Source organism: Dicentrarchus labrax, unplaced genomic scaffold (genome assembly GCF_905237075.1).
Source record: "Dicentrarchus labrax unplaced genomic scaffold, dlabrax2021, whole genome shotgun sequence".
NCBI classification, from domain to species: Eukaryota; Metazoa; Chordata; class Actinopteri; family Moronidae; genus Dicentrarchus; species Dicentrarchus labrax.
This window is the reverse complement of record NW_026136706.1, coordinates 16,400,822-16,419,743: the sequence shown is the minus strand read 5'-3', so window position 1 is coordinate 16,419,743 and position 18,922 is coordinate 16,400,822. Positions and strand designations below refer to the sequence as shown.

The 18,922-nt window shown below is 39.3% G+C and overlaps 1 protein-coding gene across 8 annotated transcripts in view; it reads left to right on the top strand.

Annotated features, from left to right (window-relative positions):
* zmp:0000001200 (dedicator of cytokinesis protein 9) overlaps positions 1-18,865 on the top strand; it is an 80,403-nt gene extending 61,538 nt beyond the window's left edge. For 3 of the 8 annotated variants that reach the window (XM_051403810.1, XM_051403807.1, XM_051403809.1), the window contains exons 25-53: positions 313-382; positions 472-597; positions 700-771; positions 1,477-1,623; positions 1,753-1,836; positions 1,980-2,091; positions 3,276-3,454; positions 3,570-3,686; positions 4,383-4,494; positions 4,595-4,728; positions 6,198-6,312; positions 6,446-6,512; positions 6,609-6,656; positions 8,401-8,537; positions 9,452-9,567; positions 9,775-9,912; positions 10,025-10,207; positions 10,867-10,980; positions 11,084-11,299; positions 11,547-11,604; positions 11,743-11,849; positions 12,500-12,622; positions 12,751-12,864; positions 14,264-14,410; positions 14,502-14,712; positions 15,339-15,529; positions 15,644-15,744; positions 15,843-15,981; positions 17,687-18,865. In XM_051403810.1, the coding sequence (XP_051259770.1) occupies positions 313-382; positions 472-597; positions 700-771; positions 1,477-1,623; positions 1,753-1,836; positions 1,980-2,091; positions 3,276-3,454; positions 3,570-3,686; positions 4,383-4,494; positions 4,595-4,728; positions 6,198-6,312; positions 6,446-6,512; positions 6,609-6,656; positions 8,401-8,537; positions 9,452-9,567; positions 9,775-9,912; positions 10,025-10,207; positions 10,867-10,980; positions 11,084-11,299; positions 11,547-11,604; positions 11,743-11,849; positions 12,500-12,622; positions 12,751-12,864; positions 14,264-14,410; positions 14,502-14,712; positions 15,339-15,529; positions 15,644-15,744; positions 15,843-15,981; positions 17,687-17,812 (3,604 nt within the window). In that variant the 3' untranslated portion in view covers positions 17,813-18,865. Of the gene's footprint in view, positions 1-312; positions 383-471; positions 598-699; positions 772-1,476; positions 1,624-1,752; positions 1,837-1,979; positions 2,092-2,334; positions 2,383-3,275; positions 3,455-3,569; positions 3,687-4,382; positions 4,495-4,594; positions 4,729-6,197; positions 6,313-6,445; positions 6,513-6,608; positions 6,657-8,400; positions 8,538-9,451; positions 9,568-9,774; positions 9,913-10,024; positions 10,208-10,866; positions 10,981-11,083; positions 11,300-11,546; positions 11,617-11,742; positions 11,850-12,499; positions 12,623-12,750; positions 12,865-13,616; positions 13,647-14,263; positions 14,411-14,501; positions 14,713-15,338; positions 15,530-15,643; positions 15,745-15,842; positions 15,982-17,686 lie in introns of all 8 variants that reach the window. The other 5 variants (XM_051403812.1, XM_051403804.1, XM_051403808.1 and 2 more) reach the window with 4 other exon arrangements.
* Positions 18,866-18,922: the final 57 nt, after the last annotated feature.

Genomic DNA, 18,922 nt, shown 5'->3' with positions numbered 1-18,922 from the left:
ACTTTCAAATTCCTGACAACAATGATTTCAATGTTTTGTCTGATGAACATCTACGGCCCCAAATAACGATACCATTAATTAATTATAAGTGACTGACAGTGTGCGGGATATTTAGTTTTCACTTTCATAACAAGTTTTTGATCCGACACACCTGTCAATAAGACTTTACACTGTGCAAGAACATTGCAGTAATTATATAAATTAGAAATAAACATGAGTGAAGAATTTGTGTGTAAGAACTGTTATTAAATGAGGCGTCCAGCTGCATTTTTCTTTCCTCACACATGTTGCCTCTCCATTGTTTCCCTTTAGAGTAATGATTCACATTGTTGCCCAGTGCCATGAGGAGGGGTTGGAGCACTACCTGAGATCATATGTGAAGGTACAATTCACACGCCACATACTCACTATCTATATTTCGTGCTTGTACCAAGGGATTCTCATAGTTTTCTCTGCGTGTGTCTGATACAGTTTGTTTTCAAGACTGAGCCGCTCACGTCATCCACCACCCGAACAGTGCATGAGGAGTTGGCTAAAGCAATGACTGCTATCTTGAAGCCTTCCACTGACTTCCTCACGAGTAACAAGCTCCTCAAGGTAACATATTTGTACTTTTTTAAAGGATTACACGGTGCATGATTATAACTGACATAAATTTCCTCTTTATTGTTCTCTGATTGATGTTTGTCTGCCCTGCAGTACTCCTGGTATTTCTTTGAAGCCTTAGTCAAGTCCATGGCTCAGTACTTGATTGAAAGCTGTAAAGTAAAGGTAAGTCTGCCACGACATGTGTGTTTGACTCAGAGGTGTCTGCTCTTGTCTGCTTTATTACAGCTTTGGTAGTTTACAACATGCCAAGTCTTGTGGACAGCCACAGTACCACAGTTAAAGTATTATGTATCCACAGTCTGTCCCACACAGTTGTGCAGTTCAATTGGCTGCATTTGTTCATACCCCATAAGCAACCACATCCCTGTGTTTAACCTCCATTGGCATAACGTGGAGGCCTCAGTGGAAGCAAGTAAATGCTCCACAAGAGTAGTTCATACCAGTGTGGAAACTGAAGTTTTAAAACAGCAGGGCATTGTAGATTTTAGCACAGGAGTACATAGTACATTTGTTGGGAACTGTTTTCAGACTAATACACATTTCATGTGAGTATGTCTGGCAGCAGGACAGTTTTTGTTAATTAAATTAGAATAAACTAGAATGCCCATGTTCATCGTAATGAAGGAACACATTCTCAGTGCAACAATGTGGCTCATTGATGTGTTTTTAATAGTTATTGGACAACAATGCAGCTCTACAGTTTGTCACAAAGGAATAAACTATATCACAAACAATACTATTATTCATTCATTGTTGGCTTTGGTCTTTTCATGAGAGAAAAATAGACTTTGCAGGCTTATCTTTTAAACTGGGGTGTATTATGCTGTGTAATAATATTCGTACAAACATCTGTGCGATGTCCTACAGCTGTCCAGGAATCAGCGCTTCTCAGCATCCTTCCATCACACTGTGGAGACTCTGGTCAACATGATGATGCCACACATCACCCAGAAATACAAAGACAACCTGGATGCCGCCAGGAATGCCAACCACAGTCTGGCAGTCTTCGTCAAGGTCAAGAGAGACAGTGAATGCATCTTTTGTGGTTTTGAGAGCACCATTTGAGAGTACAAGTATATAAACTTTATTTCTTATTTGATATAAATAATGACAGAACTGCTCCCCCCCCCCATCCTTCTATAGCGCTGTTTCAATCTGATGGACAGAGGATTTGCTTTCAAGCAGATCAACAACTACATCAACTGTTTTATGCCCGGAGACCCAAAGGTACACTGACAGTACTAACAGAAACAGACTTTATACAAACAAATTCTACAACAGCTTGTTTGACCAAACATATTTTTGGAAGAGGATGTGTTGCAGAGTTGCATTAAAGCTGCCTCACTGGTTTCTGTTGTTTTTAAATGCAGACGCTGTTTGAGTTCAGGTTTGAGTTCCTGCGTGTTGTGTGCACCCACGAGCACTACGTCCCCTTAAACCTTCCCATGCCATTTGGAAAGGGAAGGATACTGAGATTTCAAGGTGAGAAGATCAACAAATGTGTCTCTTGATCAAGTACCAGTGTGCTTACATCACCTGTGTTTGAGTAGAACATTTAAATCCAACTAAACTGCATTACTGTAAAAAGTCAACATTAATATTATAGTTCTACTTATTCTACAACTCATACATACATCATTAAAGTGTAACTGAATAAGTTTTCTGTTGTAGCAGTCTTTGATTTTATAGAACATACTTTGTTTCTGTTTTGTGTTCCTCAATTAGCTTTATTATCTCCATATGATACGGTGGAGTCATACGATACTCCAGTAGGTAGGTGCAAGGGTGTTACTGCTTGCATGTCATCTCCAAAAAGAGCAGACTTCGATCTAATCATCCAACCATGACCAGAATGGATAAAATGATCAGAACTCAATCAGCTGCATCCTGGTTGATGATTTATCCGTCCTTTTCGAGACGTTGTACTGACAGATTATACTGCTTATAATGTGTATAGAGTCGTATAGAGGCTGAGATTGGCTCTTTGTGCAGATGTGGGTGATTATGTGTACAATTAGTTCTTTCTGTCTTGAAGTGGTTTTATCTAGTTTTCTAGATCATTTTCATTTTCGAACATTTTCTATCATTCCTAAGAAATCAGATCTTTTAGATTTTTAATGCTTGCGTGCTTGAAATGCAGGTTTTAAAAAGATAAAAGACAAAGCAGTGTGTTTAATTTGATTGCAGTCATTTGGGGGAATCTCTCTGTGTGTGATTTGGGATTTCTTTGCTTTTTAAACAATGTTGGAAACCATCTGTGAACAGCTGCCGTTATTCAATCATTAGCTTTAATCCTGTTTGTCTTTTTCTGCAACGGTCTCTGTTGATGTGGAACAGCAGCTCAGCCACACAGCCTGAATCTACATAAACTCCGAGCTTTTCTGTAAATCTGTTTTTGTCTCATGTAGATTAGTTGAAAGTCAGTGAGAATCATTTGTCGGTATGGGAGATATTTGCATTGTTCCCCAGCTTTTAATGCTGTCAGTAATCTATCTGCATATAGTTTTCTTGTTGTTTCATTGCATCAGATTGATATTAAATTAGAAATTGACTTAAATTTTTTGGGGCTGTTGGTGATTTCATCTCATTTCACCTCCTTCACTTACTATTCTGTCAAACAACTAATCTCTTCATCCTCCTTCTCCTCCTCCTCGTCCTCTGCTCAGACCTCCAGCTGGATTACTCGCTGACAGATGACTTCTGTAAAAACCACTTCCTGGTCGGGCTGCTGCTCAGGGAAGTCAGCGCAGCCCTGCAGGAGTTCAGGGAGATTCGTCAGATAGCCATCCAGGTGCTGAAGAGTCTAATGATAAAGCACACATTTGACGACCGCTACACCTCCAAAGTAAGCAACGCCTTCTTACCTCTGTCTCTTGCATTTCAGCTGCACTTCAGTATCTGATGTGTGGGGGTGCATGTGAGCTTGAGAAATTTTCTTGAGAGATTTATTTGTTTTCCAGAGCCAGCAGGCCAGGTTGGCCACCCTGTACTTGCCCTTGTTTGGTCTGCTCCAAGAGAACGTCAACAGGCTGAATGTGAAGGAGGTATCCCCGTTCCCCATCAACCAGTCCAACAATGTAAGGGAGCCATCTAGTGGAAACATCTAAGCATAACACAAGCCTACTTCCTGACATATATACTTGTATCCACACATTAAAAAAATGATATATGCTATACAAAGACAAGGAAAAACATAGTAATGAGATAAAAAGTGAAGGAGGAGAAAAGGGTTCTGCAGCAGTCTTAGACGAGAAGTTATTTCACACATGGGCCCGTACGAAAATAATAATGTAACCAATGGAAAATGTAATGTAAATCCATGAATTTAGTGTATTTATTATTTTTATTGAGTATATTCATTTATTATATAGCAGTATTAAACACCCAGGTCTTTTGAAGGCATCCACTCAAGTAGGCAAGACACTGACTCCACATATCTGAAATTTTGTGAAAGTTTTCCAGCCAAATTATATTTAATATTCAACCAGGACCTAAATTATATGGATTCTGTATTATAATAATAATAAATAAGAAAGTATTTTATAGCCATTACCATTCTATAATGAATTACTACAATCTTGCTACAAGTTACAATAATCTAATTTAAATTGACCAAACTGAGATTGTATTTCTTGGATCTGGGGTAAATTCCATGTCATACACTGTATGTCCAAATACGACTGCAGCACCTCTGACCTGAACTTTTGGAGTTTAGGCTGTGTTTATAGTATGTGTGTTTGTGCCCATTAAACTGTTGCACTGTTTTTCCCCAGAACGGAAGAGAAGATTCACTTCTTACCAACGCTTTGATGACACCTCCCAGGTCCAGCACCTTTCTGGACACCAGCTTGCACAAAGATGTTTTTGGAGTCATCTCTGGGACCTGTGAGTGGAAAGATGATGCGGAAAATAGGGGGGGGGATACATTTTCTATTGATATTAATATAAAACTGCTTCTTTTTTTCCCCCTTTTTGTTTTGGACAGCTTCACCTCACACATCCTCAACCCCCAACATTAACTACGTGCGTCACGCAGACTCTCGCGGCTCGCTCATCAGCACTGACTCTGGCAACAGTCTGCCTGAGAAGAACAACGACAAGGGAAACTCTCTGGACAAGGTACAGCTCACAAAGTTCTGCAATATGCCTCTAAAGTCATTTCATACAACATTTATTATCACTAGGCTTCCTGTGAGGCATATCAGAGGTCCCCTTCTTATGACTACAGTACTTCAGAAAGTCACCCCTTGTTAACCTGTACCATTAACTCCCACCTTACTTGTACGGCTGGCCGTGGCAGACGGAGAAGTTTGTACGGAGACACTCTGTCAATGTCCTGCGCTTCTTTACGGAGACTGAGGAGACCATGCTATCGGTGCGCACCAAGCGTGTCACCATGGACTTCTCCCTGCTCTCTGTCCCCTGTGTGCCAGAGAGCGCCCTGCAGCCCAACCTTCCACTTCAAGTACAAAACAGTCATCGTCCCTCCTAGGAGTGTCCCACCTGGGAATGCTAGAGTGTGTGTGAGAGTGTCCTAAACCTTAAGCCCTTTCTTTGCCAGATGATTCTCAGGCTTTGACCTGTTTTTTGTCTGGTGCCATAAAGCAGACCTGCAGGGGGCCTCACAGGGTTGGTCTCTGATCTTTTTTACAGATGTTGATAAGCATGCACGCTTAAGGGATTTCTTACTTTTGAGTTCCTTTTTGACTTTGCTGTGTCATTTTTTCTTTTACTGATAGAGAGTCTCAAGTAAAATTTTTGAAGAAGTTCTCTAAACACAAAAGATGTGTGTGTGTTTTTATCTTCTGTTGAAGCTGTTTTTATTTGTGATTTGTTGGAGGTTTTATCACAATATGTGTAGCAGCATAAAGGTAAAATGAGGACAACAATAAGTAATTCACAATATCAACCCAAACTGAAAATAACTGCCCCACAGCTTCACAGTTTTTGTCAACTTTTTCAGGAAAACTAACTTTAGCCATGACGTTGTGCACTCTCCAAAACACCCATTAGGAAGCTGTAGCCTCATGCTTTCCACTAAGTCATCCCCAGCCAGTTTCATGGTCTAGACTAACTGCTGGCAAAGGAACGTGCTTGGTATATTGCCAACCCCTTGCTGTGGTAGAGCTGTTGCTCCACTGCTTTGCATTTTGTTTTCTCCCTGCTCTCTGCCTCAGCTGGGGGAAATGGTGATTGATTTCCACCAGCAGTTTTTTCCACAATGCATAGAGCCCTGCAACATCTGAGTGAATGACTCCACTAGTATAGCTTGACCACTGTAATCCCAGGCCTTCAGAAAACTCTTATTGATTGTGTCATAACCACTATAAAAGTCCCATTGTATTGTTTTTCTACTTCTTTTAATGCAATACAGTGTCCAGGACACAAACTCGGTTGTCTAGACTTTGAACTATGACCACAAACTAGATGCAAACAAGAAAATCTTTTTTGAAATTGCTATGGTAAATGCCCTCACGAGAGAGCATTTACCATGGTAAACCTTCAGGCAGCAAGAGCAGCTAGACAAAGAGCCCTGACAGGATAATATATTTGTTCCTCTGTGCCTCACTGCATTCTTTGTCCTTCAGAACCAGCCTGCTTCAGCCCTGGGCAGTACTCTCCTGCGATGTGATAAACTGGACCAGGCAGAGATAAAGAGCCTCCTCATGTGCTTCTTACATGTGCTCAAAAGCATGTCTGAGGGTAACTTCTCACTCCATCTCTCCTGACCTTTCTGTCTGAATATATCTGTACTCACAATATTTCTGTCCAGTGCTTAAACAAGTCTACAATCCCAAAAAAAACTAATTGTCTCCCCAATGTTTGTCTCTTCCAGATGCTCTGTTCACATACTGGAATAAGGCTTCACCTGCTGAGTTAATGGACTTCTTCACTCTAGTCGAGTAAGTCATCTCGGATTACTTTCGTGATAACCCTTACATTATAAGTGAAGCTAAACATTGTATTGTGACTGATTTTTCATTTCATTTTCCTCTCAGAGTGTGCCTCCATCAGTTCAGATACATGGGAAAGAGATACATTGCAAGGTAATGTTGTTGTCAGTATGGGACTGTGGTGCATGATTACCTTTCTTTTGAACTTTAATTATGATTCAGTTCAATTCTTGATGAAGGATTTTAGAGTTTTAGTTCAGTGGTTCCCAATTTCTTTTCTCTGACATACACCCACAGCCCATTACACTTTGGCACTACATCATCTTTCAGTTTTGTTCATTTTAAACAACACTGCTAAGTATAGTGTAGTATAGTATGTGTATATTGTTACTATATTTTAATTTAACTGTCAGTGTTAACATTAGTTTGTTCTACTTCCACTTGGAGAACTTGGACGTTTCAACAATTTATCTCTATAATAACTAACATTATTTAAAATAGGCTATTACTTTTTCACCATTTATCTATACTTTTAGCTTTTTATTTCAATTTATTCATTCCTTTTAGCTAAGATGAACAATTAACTATTTCAACTGTTTATAACTTTAAGCTATTAACTAGTTATTCACTACTTTTAGCCGCATATTTCAGCCATTTACCCATTACTTTTATCTAACATAGTGTTAACAATTTCAACAGTTTAACCATTACTTTTTAGCTAACGATTTCAACTATTGATCCAGTACTTTAAGATATTATTTCAACTGTTTATCAGTCGTTTTCCACTATTTCGACTGTGTATCCTCTACTTTTAGCTAATTCAACTTCTCAGTTCCTTGTATAGTTTTCCCTCTTATTAATTACAACATGCAGTGTATCGACAGTGACTTAATTGCGATACATTTTTTTAAAATGTCTATGATTTCAAATGAATAGAGCTACTCCACAATCTTTCTACAGAAATAGCCCCTGCTTTGGTGGGAATCACTGTTCTAGTAGACAGATACCTGACTATTGAAAGGACTTTTTTCCCATTACATTATTGCCCATTAAACGTTGTACCATGTAAGACAATGATGTAGCTTCTTATTACCTTACTTTAATGTAATTCAGTGTAAAACATAATTGCTAATGTGTGTGTCTGTTGAAGGGTGTGTATGTTGCCACAATTATGTGACAAGTTATTTAAATGCATCCAAACACTCTCTCCACTATTTGGGAGCTCTGGCCTTGACTACCAGAAGGCTTTGGGTGTTCACTCTCTCTAACCTCCCACCACTGTTTCTATCTCTATTCACTTAAACGCTGGCAAGTTTAACATAATGAAATAAAACCTGGCTCCTGCCCCCTCCTGCTTGGGTAAGACTAAAGTTGGAACTGATTTTCTAATTGCATGATATCTTCTCACCCTGTAAACGTTGCTGTGCTGTGACACAACTACTGGCTCTAAATTCACTTATAGCATCTGTCTCTCTCATTCTTACATGCATGGCATTTGCTGAAACTCACTACTTTTGTTGCTTTGATAATTATCTAATTAAAATGCATGCCAGACTATATATATATATATATATATATTTATATATACGGAACAACTTTACTGCATTAGTGCCACAGTGGTATATGTGTAAAAGCCACCAAAAATGTTCAGATAATGTTTTCCAGCTGGATTTTTTCTTTTCATCATGATACATTTAAAATCCTGCAAGCTAAATATTAGATAGTATGACCCAAGGTGTGAATTTAAGCAAATCTGCATTTGCTCTCAGGACATTTGAGTGATATTTACACCACTTGAGAGTGTAAATAGGCGTATTATTCACCCTAACCTGCTTCACTAACTCTGGCTCCGCTACTAATCAGACATTCGTCTAACATTGTCCTGTTTCCTCATCAGGAACCAGGATGGGGCAGGACCCGTAGCACATGAGCGGAAGTCTCAGACTCTGCCTGTGTCCCGTAACAGGGCGGGAATGATGCATGCCCGCTTACAGCAGCTCAGCAGCCTGGATAACTCATACACTTTTAACCACAGTAAGTGCCCCATACTGTACTTTTCATCAAACATCCTCTACCAGAGGACCCCTGCCGACTCGTCATGCTTTTCAACATCATTTTCATCAATACCACCCTCTTCCTCATCTTCTGCTTAAAGCCAGCCTGCTGTCAAGCAGAAAATGTCTCAGAAGACATGAGTGCATCAGTACATTAAACTAACTGGGGCTAAGGTAGCTGTATGTAGCGTTATATTGATTTTAGCTAAAGGGCTTAAGCTATGTGCTCAGTCTGTTAAATGGCTTAATTTAATTCAATTTCTTTGTGTTTTCAGTGTAAGAAAGATTTCAAGTATTCTTGGAATATCTGTAGACCATGGTAAGAATGTATCAGGTTGGAAGGCAGTTTGCAGACTGTTACTGGCTCTGTTAATTTGGTTGAATTAAGAGCATGCTTATTTTAATTTTAACATTAGCTTTCAAAATCTTCTCATCTCTGTGGCCAGCTCATCTGCTCTGAAATGAATTGCATTCTCTGAAAAAAAAAAGCCATCCATGTAAAAAATGAAGGGTTTCATTCCAAAATGCCGCCTGTATATTTCCGAAAAATGCAGCTTGAAACTCACTTATGAATATAAAATGTTGGTACTCAAACAAAATCATTGCTGCAGTTTGTAATTTGTTATTTGAATTAGAGCCTCAACAACGTGTCACCATTCATTCGCTTAAAGATATAGATTTTTGTAAGTAGTAAAATAATTTGTTTCAATTTGGAATGAAACTTAATCTTTCAATGTAATGAAAATTTCCATTTTTCAAGCAAAAGCTTTGCCTTTAACACTAAGGTTTTTTATATATATATATATATGATATTTAAATAGACTTTCTGAGTCTTTATTTCAAGTGTACCGGTGGAGGTGAAACAGCTACAGCTTTCTGTTGTGTCCTCTTTAGCCTACAGCCATTCGGATGCAGACGTGTTAAATCAGTCATTGCTGGAGGCTAACATCGCTACTGAAGTGTGCTTGACTGTCCTGGACACGCTAAGTATCTTCATCATGGGATTCAAGGTAACATACATATCACTAATCACACATTTATGTACTTGGTTGTAAACGTACTTTGTCCTAGAACCATTTTTCTTTAAATACAGTATTCAGTCTATCTAATAATTATGTCAGGCTTAGTTAATGCTGCATAAAAAACCCTGTGACTACCTGATTCTGTTTTTTAAATTAGACTGTCAGTTTCTAAGATGATACTCTGTTTCTCCGCAGACGCAGCTGTGCGCCGACCACGGCCACAGTCCGCTAATGAAGAAGGTGTTTGAAGTCCACCTCTGTTTCCTCCGGATCAATCAGTCAGAGACGGCCCTCAAGCAGGTCTTCACTTCACTACGCACGTTCATCTACAAGGTGCGAAGGAGGCTGGTTCCCTGCCTAACAATGCTCTTTGGTTGTTTGTTATGGTGTTGTTATGGTTGTTTGTTATGGTGCTGATGACCTGTCTGTCTTCCTCGCCCTCTAGTTTCCCTGCACATTTTTTGAAGGGCGTGCTGACATGTGCGCTGCTTTCTGCTATGAGATCTTGAAGTGTTGTAACTCCAAGCTGAGCTCCATTCGCAGCGATGCCGCCCATCTGCTCTATTTCCTAATGAAGAGCAACTTTGACTACACAGGTCGCAAGTCTTTTGTCCGGACGCACTTACAGGTGGGATAGTCCTTCTGTGGATCTAACTGGTCTCTAGAGAGTAAAGATAATTATTCTTTCATGTTTACATTATTTAATGTTCTGGTCCCTGAAGATCATGCACCCTTGTTTAACAGCTCACAAAGCGTAATTAACATTGTTTTATCTGCCTGATACTTAATAGCTTTTCTTAGTTTTATGCAAATTGCTTATAAACAGGATTTTAAAATAATGGCATCTAATAGAAGTCTACAGAAATTACTACTTTTTACAGTTTGGAGTCTCATAGACCCCAGGAGGAGAACATTGTTCAATACAACACATTTTTATATTCTATATATCTGTGGTTTATGTTAACTTTTTACGCAGCTCCCAAATCCCAAATAACTGTATACATACACACATTTGTGTTTGAGTCCCCAAACAAGTGCAAGTAAGGATCTGATTAATTATCACATAACATAAAACATGCTGTTATTTGTCTTTAAATGACTTTTGGGCAAACAAATAGAATATATATTTGGTTATGTATATCCCTTGTAACTTATAAAACATTAAATGCTTCCTTATTTGATGTAATAACAGTAGTTTATGGTAATTTCTGCATTTTTTCCCCCAAGCCAATGACAGCAATAACACAAGAATTAAACAATATTTAATAATTCTTCATCTTTCTTTAGGTGGTGATTGCTGTCAGTCAGTTGATAGCTGATGTGATTGGTATCGGAAGTACCCGCTTCCAGCAGTCTCTGTCAATAATCAACAACTGTGCCAACAGTGACAAAACCATTAAGGTCAGGAATTCACTGATAATTATGTTCTGGTACCAGTTAAAATATATACTTCAACTAGAAATATCATAGCAGACTTTTCTAATGTCTGCATCATCCTCAACAGAACACAGCTTTCCCATCAGATGTGAAGGACCTGACCAAGCGTATCAGAACAGTTTTGATGGCCACGGCTCAGATGAAGGAGCACGAGAGAGATCCAGAGATGCTGGTGGACCTGCAGTACAGCCTCGCCAAGTCTTACGCCAGCACGCCTGAACTACGCAAGACCTGGCTAGACAGCATGGCCCGAATCCATGTGAAGAATGGAGACTTGTCAGAGGTCTGTGATAAGAGACTCTGCTCAGTCCTTGTGGCTGAATAGGTTGGACTTTGGTATAATGGTGCCAATTTAACATGTGATAGACTCATTTTATGTCTGTCTCTGGTGATGTGGCTGTACAATATCAAATATTAAGTACTACTGACTTCATATTTGTCCAATTTATTGAGGGCTGACGTTCTTTTTGTGGGGGATACTACAAACATCACATTGTTCATCTGACCTGAGCTGTCCTTGTTGTTTACAGGCGGCCATGTGTTATGTGCATGTTGCAGCACTTGTTGCAGAATACCTGCGGAGAAAAGGTGCTCTAATAAGCAAGTATTATCATCATCTAAAAAATATTTGGAACAACAATATGTTAGTGCACTCTTTAATTTGCTGCTAAGCAAGATTAAGAAAGATTGGGCTGAAAATATTGTCTCGCCTCATGCTGTGTGCAGGTATGATCAAACAGGGCTGCTCAGCGTTCCGTGTCGTGACTCCAAACATCGATGAAGAAGCAGCGATGATGGAGGACGTCGGCATGCAGGATGTCCATTTCAACGAAGTATGTGTTACTAATGCAAATACAAAAGATAAATCATTGTGCTGTGTTTGCAAGTTGTTTGTACTAAAGCATCAGCCAGATAAATGTAATGTTAATGTAATGTATTAAGGCATATAATTGTGTTGGCCTATTTGAGGAAGCTCTCCAGTATTACAATTTTTAAATAATGAATCATCATTTACTGGCTCTCTCAGTATTTCTTTGAAGATTTAGGCTCAACAAACAATAGACAAATCCCATGAATGATTTTGAAATAAGACATAATTGTTGTATATTCAGTAATATATAATGTATATTATATTATATATGTATATTACATGTTGCATGTTTTTAAGAGTCATACAAAGGTATAATCATATATAATATTACCTTTCATCAGATTTACAGAAAGGAGAGAGAGAGACACTCACTCATGAGTCCATTGCAGTCTTTTTATTTGTTTTTCTGTGAATTAATGTTTTGGCACATATTACTGGCTTCAAAATAAAGATTATCTGGAAGAATGCAATTTGTGCAGATGTCTATCTGTGAGCCAGCAGCTCACTAGAATACATGTATGTGTGTTTTTCATTAGTTCCTTATAGTCACCACATTTAGGTATATTTTATTTCAGCTATATTTATATTTTTCCCCTTCTCTTGTTCCCTAAGGATGTCCTAATGGAGCTTTTGGAGGAGTGTGCAGATGGACTGTGGAAAGCTGAGCGTTATGAGCTCATCTCTGACATCTACAAGCTCATAATCCCCATTTATGAGAAGCGCAGGGACTTTGAGGTACAAAGCTATTTCGTCTGGATTTTATTTCCCCACACAACAGTCCCCGCAAATTTAGCCGAGGTTGCGACATTAGTATCTACAAATTCTAATCAGATTTTTAATATGATTTGTATTCCTTTGCACAGAAACTGGCCCACCTGTATGACACGCTGCATCGTGCATACAGCAAAGTGACAGAGGTCATGCACACAGGCAAGAGATTGCTTGGCACCTACTTCAGAGTGGCTTTCTTTGGCCAGGTGAGTCTCCAATAGTAGAAGCATTTTCTGTCTAGAAGGTGTTATTTTTACTTTAATTTTCCAAACGTACCTATTGTTTATTTAATTTCTGCACTAACTGTATTTAAAATGATTCCAACTTGATTTCACATAAGAGCACAAGTATTAATTTGGTTTCTGGTGGTCACATTGAGCATGGGGGCTGCTGAAGATGTTTTTATTATTTAAGAGCACGATCACATGCAGTGGCATTAAATGATCCACTCTAATACCCTTCTCTGCTTTTTATCCTCTTTTGAAGGCAGCGGTAAGTTGTGCAGTAGCCTTTCTGAGCAGAGAGTCTTTGTGTGGTGTCGGTGCTGCTGTAATCCATTGCACTTCTCACTCAGTCTCCGTCATAGTTTGCTGCTTCAGTAACAACCAGTCAACACTGCTGCTTTTCTGTCTTTGGAACTGTGTTGCATGGCGCTCTTTCACACTTCTGTACTCATTCCAGTGTTTCTGCTTTTGTGTGACAGATCTACGTTTGTGAGATTTTAGTACTGACCCTCATTTTTGTCTTATGTTGTGAAGTTTTCTAAATAATTTGTTGGGTGTGGTTACCTGTGCCTGTGTGCTCTGATAGAGATCCATAGACCCATGTCTCTCTCCACATGGTGGTCTAACTGGTGATGCAGTAGATTGAATTAGTGTGTGTTCGATTTATTCGTGGTATTTAGGTAGTTCTCATGGAATAACGATGATTTTATGTTCTGCTGTCCATACCCCTGTAGCAGTACCAGTTTACTGACTCAGAGGCTGAGGTAAATCAATATTGGAGTTGGACTGCAGTGATGTGTTAGGCTGTGTTGTGCTCCTTTGCTAATGCAGTCAGTGCTATTTCACGTGCATTGCTTATCTTTTAGCCCTTTAACTCCTCCTCTACTCCAGCCTCAGTGTTGTCCTAACCATAGTAGGAAACCCTTGAAGGGCTAATAGCAGGATTCATCTCTCACTGGGTAAATGCATGGCTCCACTCATCTGTTCATGGGACTTTTTTTTACCATTTACATACAAGACAACTGACTAATCTAAGTGCTCCCACTGACAGTGTGAAATCCATGCCCCCACCTTTGTCCTTTGGTCTGTCTCACATCATTCAACTGACACTAGTTGATGTCTTGCAGTGGAGTTTTTCTCTTTTTTGTGTCTCTGTGCTTGGACATTAGATAGAGGGCTGTGTATTTGTGGAGTCTGCCAAACTTTTCAGCCCAGAACTGAGACTTAAAGAGTATTTGACCATTTCATTTTAACAAACTGTTGGAATGACTCCCACTCACAGCCTGTGTATGGTTTGACGTGGCACTGTTTGCTTCTTTATATCTTATGAGATAAACATTGATTGTTTTCATTTAGTTTGACTGTTTTTTTTTGTTCTTAGGGCTTCTTTGAAGATGAAGATGGTAAGGAGTACATCTACAAAGAACCCAAATTCACCCCTCTGTCAGAGATATCGCAGAGGCTCCTTAAACTGTACTCTGACAAGTTTGGACAGGAGAACGTGAAGATGATCCAGGACTCTGGAAGGGTAAGACTTTGTTGATATTTAATTTGTAATGAGACCAGTAAGATTTATAAAACATTTCACTGATCTGTTATGTGTTATGTATTCTCTGCAGATCAACCCCAAAGACCTAGACTCTAAGTATGCGTACATCCAAGTGACACATGTGACCCCTTATCTGGAGGAGAAGGAGCTGGTGGACAGGAAGACAGACTTCGAGAAGAGCCATAACATCCGTCGCTTTGTGTTTGAGATGCCTTTCACCATATCAGGCAAAAAGCAAGGCGGGGTGGAGGAGCAGTGCAAACGCAGGACTATACTAACCAGTAGGTGACCCTTTTTACTGTAGGTGGTAGTGACACCGATAGATGGCACTAAATCCAACATACTGGTTCTTTAACATAGTATTATGTAATGAAACCTAGCTGTAAATAGTGATGTCTTCCACATCAAATTATCTCCAATAATCTAAAAAGTATTTTTTTAATTTATAGATTTATAAAATCTATACATTTTTGTGTTCTCACACTTTCTTCTTAAACTATAGACCACCTCCCCCCCAATGTCTGTATATTGACACGTTTTGACAACAGGCTTCAGGTACACACTATGTGGAAGGCTGTCACGTGGGTATCAGTTGTCAAGACATTGCATTACTCAGCAGAAATGTCCTGTGCATGAATGGAAGATCTCGATTAGACTCTGAACCTGTCAGCTATTTTGTCAAGGACCTTTCCTAATCCTAATCACACTTATATTGTTTTATGGTGCAAAAGATCCAAAAGTTCAATCTTATATTCTTATCTTTATTATCTAAGAGCTTTCAGTAGGTGTACAGAACACAAATAAATCCTGAGCTGTAAAACGCAGAAAAGCACATGGAAGAAGAAAAGATTAATTAACTAACAGGCGAACGGTTCACACCCCTCCTCACTGTGTTTCTCTCCTGCAGCCACACATTGTTTCCCCTACGTAAAGAAGCGTATTGCAGTGATGTATCAACACCACACTGATCTGAGCCCCATTGAGGTGGCCATCGATGAGATGAGCAAGAAGGTGGCCGAGATCAAGCAGCTCTGCTCCTCCAGTGAGGTGGATATGATCCGTCTGCAGCTCAAATTGCAGGGCAGCATCAGTGTCCAGGTGCCTGCTTTGTCAACATTTTGTCAACATGTACACACACATACGCACAGTAGACAAACATGATAAAATATCTATCCTGAAAAAAAATGACATGACTCCTACATCCTCCCTCAGGTAAATGCAGGGCCGCTTGCATATGCACGAGCTTTTCTGGACGATGCGAGTGCCAAGAAGTATCCTGATAACAAGGTCAAACAGTTGAAAGAGGTCTTCAGGTGAGATGAGATGTCAGCAGCTTATAATGTGCCTGAAAATCATTTACTGCTTTGTGTAATTCTCCTTTAACACAACCTTACATATTTTTTTTGAGCAGACATTTTGTGGAGGCATGTGGCCACGGTTTAGGCATTAATGAACGGTTGATCAAAGAGGACCAACAGGAGTATCACGATGAGATGAAAGCCAACTATAGAGACCTAGCCAGAGAGCTGTCCATCATCATGCATGAGCAAGTAAGTACAGTATCAGCAACTAAAGTATCAGTGTAATTACTTTCTGCATTACTAATGTTAGACCAGTAATCTGCCTCTGACACGGGTTTTGGCGAGTGAAGTGCCATTTATAAGTTGTTTGATAATGTGACAGATAACACACTCTTTGATAACACCATTCTCTGTTTTTCCCTTGTGCTGACATGAGCAGATTGGATGGTAATGCAAGAAGCACCACTATGCAATAAAGACTGAGTTGATAATTGTTGGTACAGCCAGACACAAGCATCTGTTCTCATATATTATTCTAAATGTATATCATATTCCCAATGCAAATCTTAATGTTAAAGTAATTCTTGACCCCTCTGTGTCTTGTGATTGACATATAATCACATTTTACACCTCTGTAATATTTATTTAAGCTGTCCTACTGTGTAAATGGCTGAAACATAAACCTCAATACTCTAATGTGCATAATGTTACAAAACAAATACAAAGTTTAAAAAGAAAGCTGCTAAAGCTAAGGTCCATCTCTTGACCTTAAAGGCACCAACTAGATTGGCAAAGCTATCTGATCAGACCACAGACAGGCCTTATCTTTACATCCCTGCAATAAATAAGAAATCAGCTAAACATAAAGTATCCTCATACATGGAACGCATGTCTACTGTCCAAATCCTCCTGACGGCCCCATTTTCACTACCAATTAATGTTGTTAAATTGTTAATTGTTTGGTCTATAAAATATCATAAGATAGCAACAAATGGCCCTGTGTTCCCAAGGTGATATCTTCAAATGGCTTGTTTTGTCCAACCAAAGATATTCAGTTTATTATAATGTAAGACAAGAAAAAATGCTCACACTGAGAGGCTGGAGCCATTAAATGTTTGGCGGTTTTGCATGAAAATCAAAACATAAAATCTATTCTCCCTCTACTGCAAACACCCCTGATGCAGCTGGCTAGACCAACATCGTCACTTACTTTGGACTTTGGATTGCTGACATGTATTTTTTTCTGCATGTGTGAACAGCATGTATGTATGCATGTACGTACATATCACTTTGCCTGTGTATGAACAGTGTGTCCGTATGTACGCACATGCATCTGAATGTGTGTGCTTATACATTTGTTTTAGATACACAAATCTTATACTTTTAATGATATTCTGTTGATGTTATGTGGATTGGTTGTTTTTACTTTTGTTCATTTTCATGAAAGGAGTGCACCTTAAAGAAATAGTATGACATTTAGAAAAATATAAAAATGAGAAGATTGATACCACTATCATTGCTCTATGGTAAATATACGGCTACAGCTGGTAGCTGGTAATCTTAACATAGCAAAAAAGGCTGTCAACAGGGGAACAGTTAGCTTGGCTCTGTCCAAAACCAATACACCTATTAGCCTATCAGCACCTAGTTAACATGTTACATTGTGAGTACAAAATCTGAAGTGGAAAAAATTCCATTTGCCAGACAGAGCCAGGCTTGCTTGTTTCCACCCATTTCCAGATGTTATGCTAAGTTAACTGGCTGCTGCTGTAGCTTCATATTTACAGACATGTCAGTGGTACCGAACTTCTCATTTAACTCTCCGGAAGAAAGCAAATTTTTTTCCAAAATGTCACACTATTCCTTCAAATAAAAACTTCCCTTGGCAGTAATTTAGGTACTGAGGTATTTACGATGATATTGGGAATATTATCTCTTTCTTCCTTCCCCCCAGATCAGTCCTGTGGAAGATGGCATGAAGAGCGTTCTTCCAGACTCACTTCACATCTTTAACGCCATCAGCGGCACGCCAACCAGTGCCATCATCCAGGGCATCCCCAGCTCTTCCTCGGTGGTATGATGCTTGCCCGGGTCAGCCTTGAGCCCAGCGCCCTCTATACTCGCCAACCAGGCATGCCAGTGATGCCATGAAGTCACTTCTAAACCCCCGATCCTGCTTCTCTTCAGTCAGCTTAAAGGGAGACTGACAAAAGCACAGACAACTCTGACAACCGCTCACCTTTCTCAGTGAACCATGACCAAGGCACTGGACCTATTTACACATGGCATGGTAACTGTGTTGGATGTGGCCAATTACATTTTTTCTGAGGTGAAGCCTGGGACCTGAGCAACAAGAGAAGGGATCACACAGGAGAGATAATAGACTTATGGTGACAGAAATAATCTGTGACAAGACATATTCTCTCCACTCCCTCACCACTTTCTACCTGGAAAGACTGGGAAGTGTTTCCACAGAGACGTTCCCACTGGGATCTTTAATATGCATGTCATTATTTCACACCCACCACCCTCCCAGAAGCCCATTTTTGTTTATTTTGATAATGTTTCACATTGTGTTTTTGTATGTACAGTATTCCACTTTTATAAGCCACTGTATTGATGTCTTGATGAACAGTATATGCTGCATACATCGACGCTCATCTCCCTGTACATGAAGTTATATTTCTACAAAATGCAAATTTGCAAAAGGGCCTCCTGTGACTCATGTTAGCAATTTAACCTTAAATCACTTCAATGTCTTAGAACGGGGAGCGTTTTTAAATATTTAAAGCCATTGCATACAAAAAGTATATTCCAAGTTGTTTATTACTGTATATAAAAAAGGAGTGTGTGCAATATTTGCAAAGTATCTTGCTGTGTGGGGCTCATACACTGTAAAGATGATGTTCACCTTCTTGCCAAAGCAATGAGGTGTAGAACCAGACACGCCTACTGTGGAAGTAATATGAAGCGTTTACCATTTTAGTGTTCATTGAAATGTTCAAGAAATTGTTTTATATTTGGGAAGCGATGGGTTTTTTTTTATTTTTATTTAACGCAAAGTCACTGTTCTGCTGTAAACAGAGATCCCTAATGCTTTTAAATAAATTACACTCATTTCTCTGCACTTTTACTCATGAATCCTTGTTTTACTTACACATTTATTAAATGATTCCTGTGTTTATTCCTA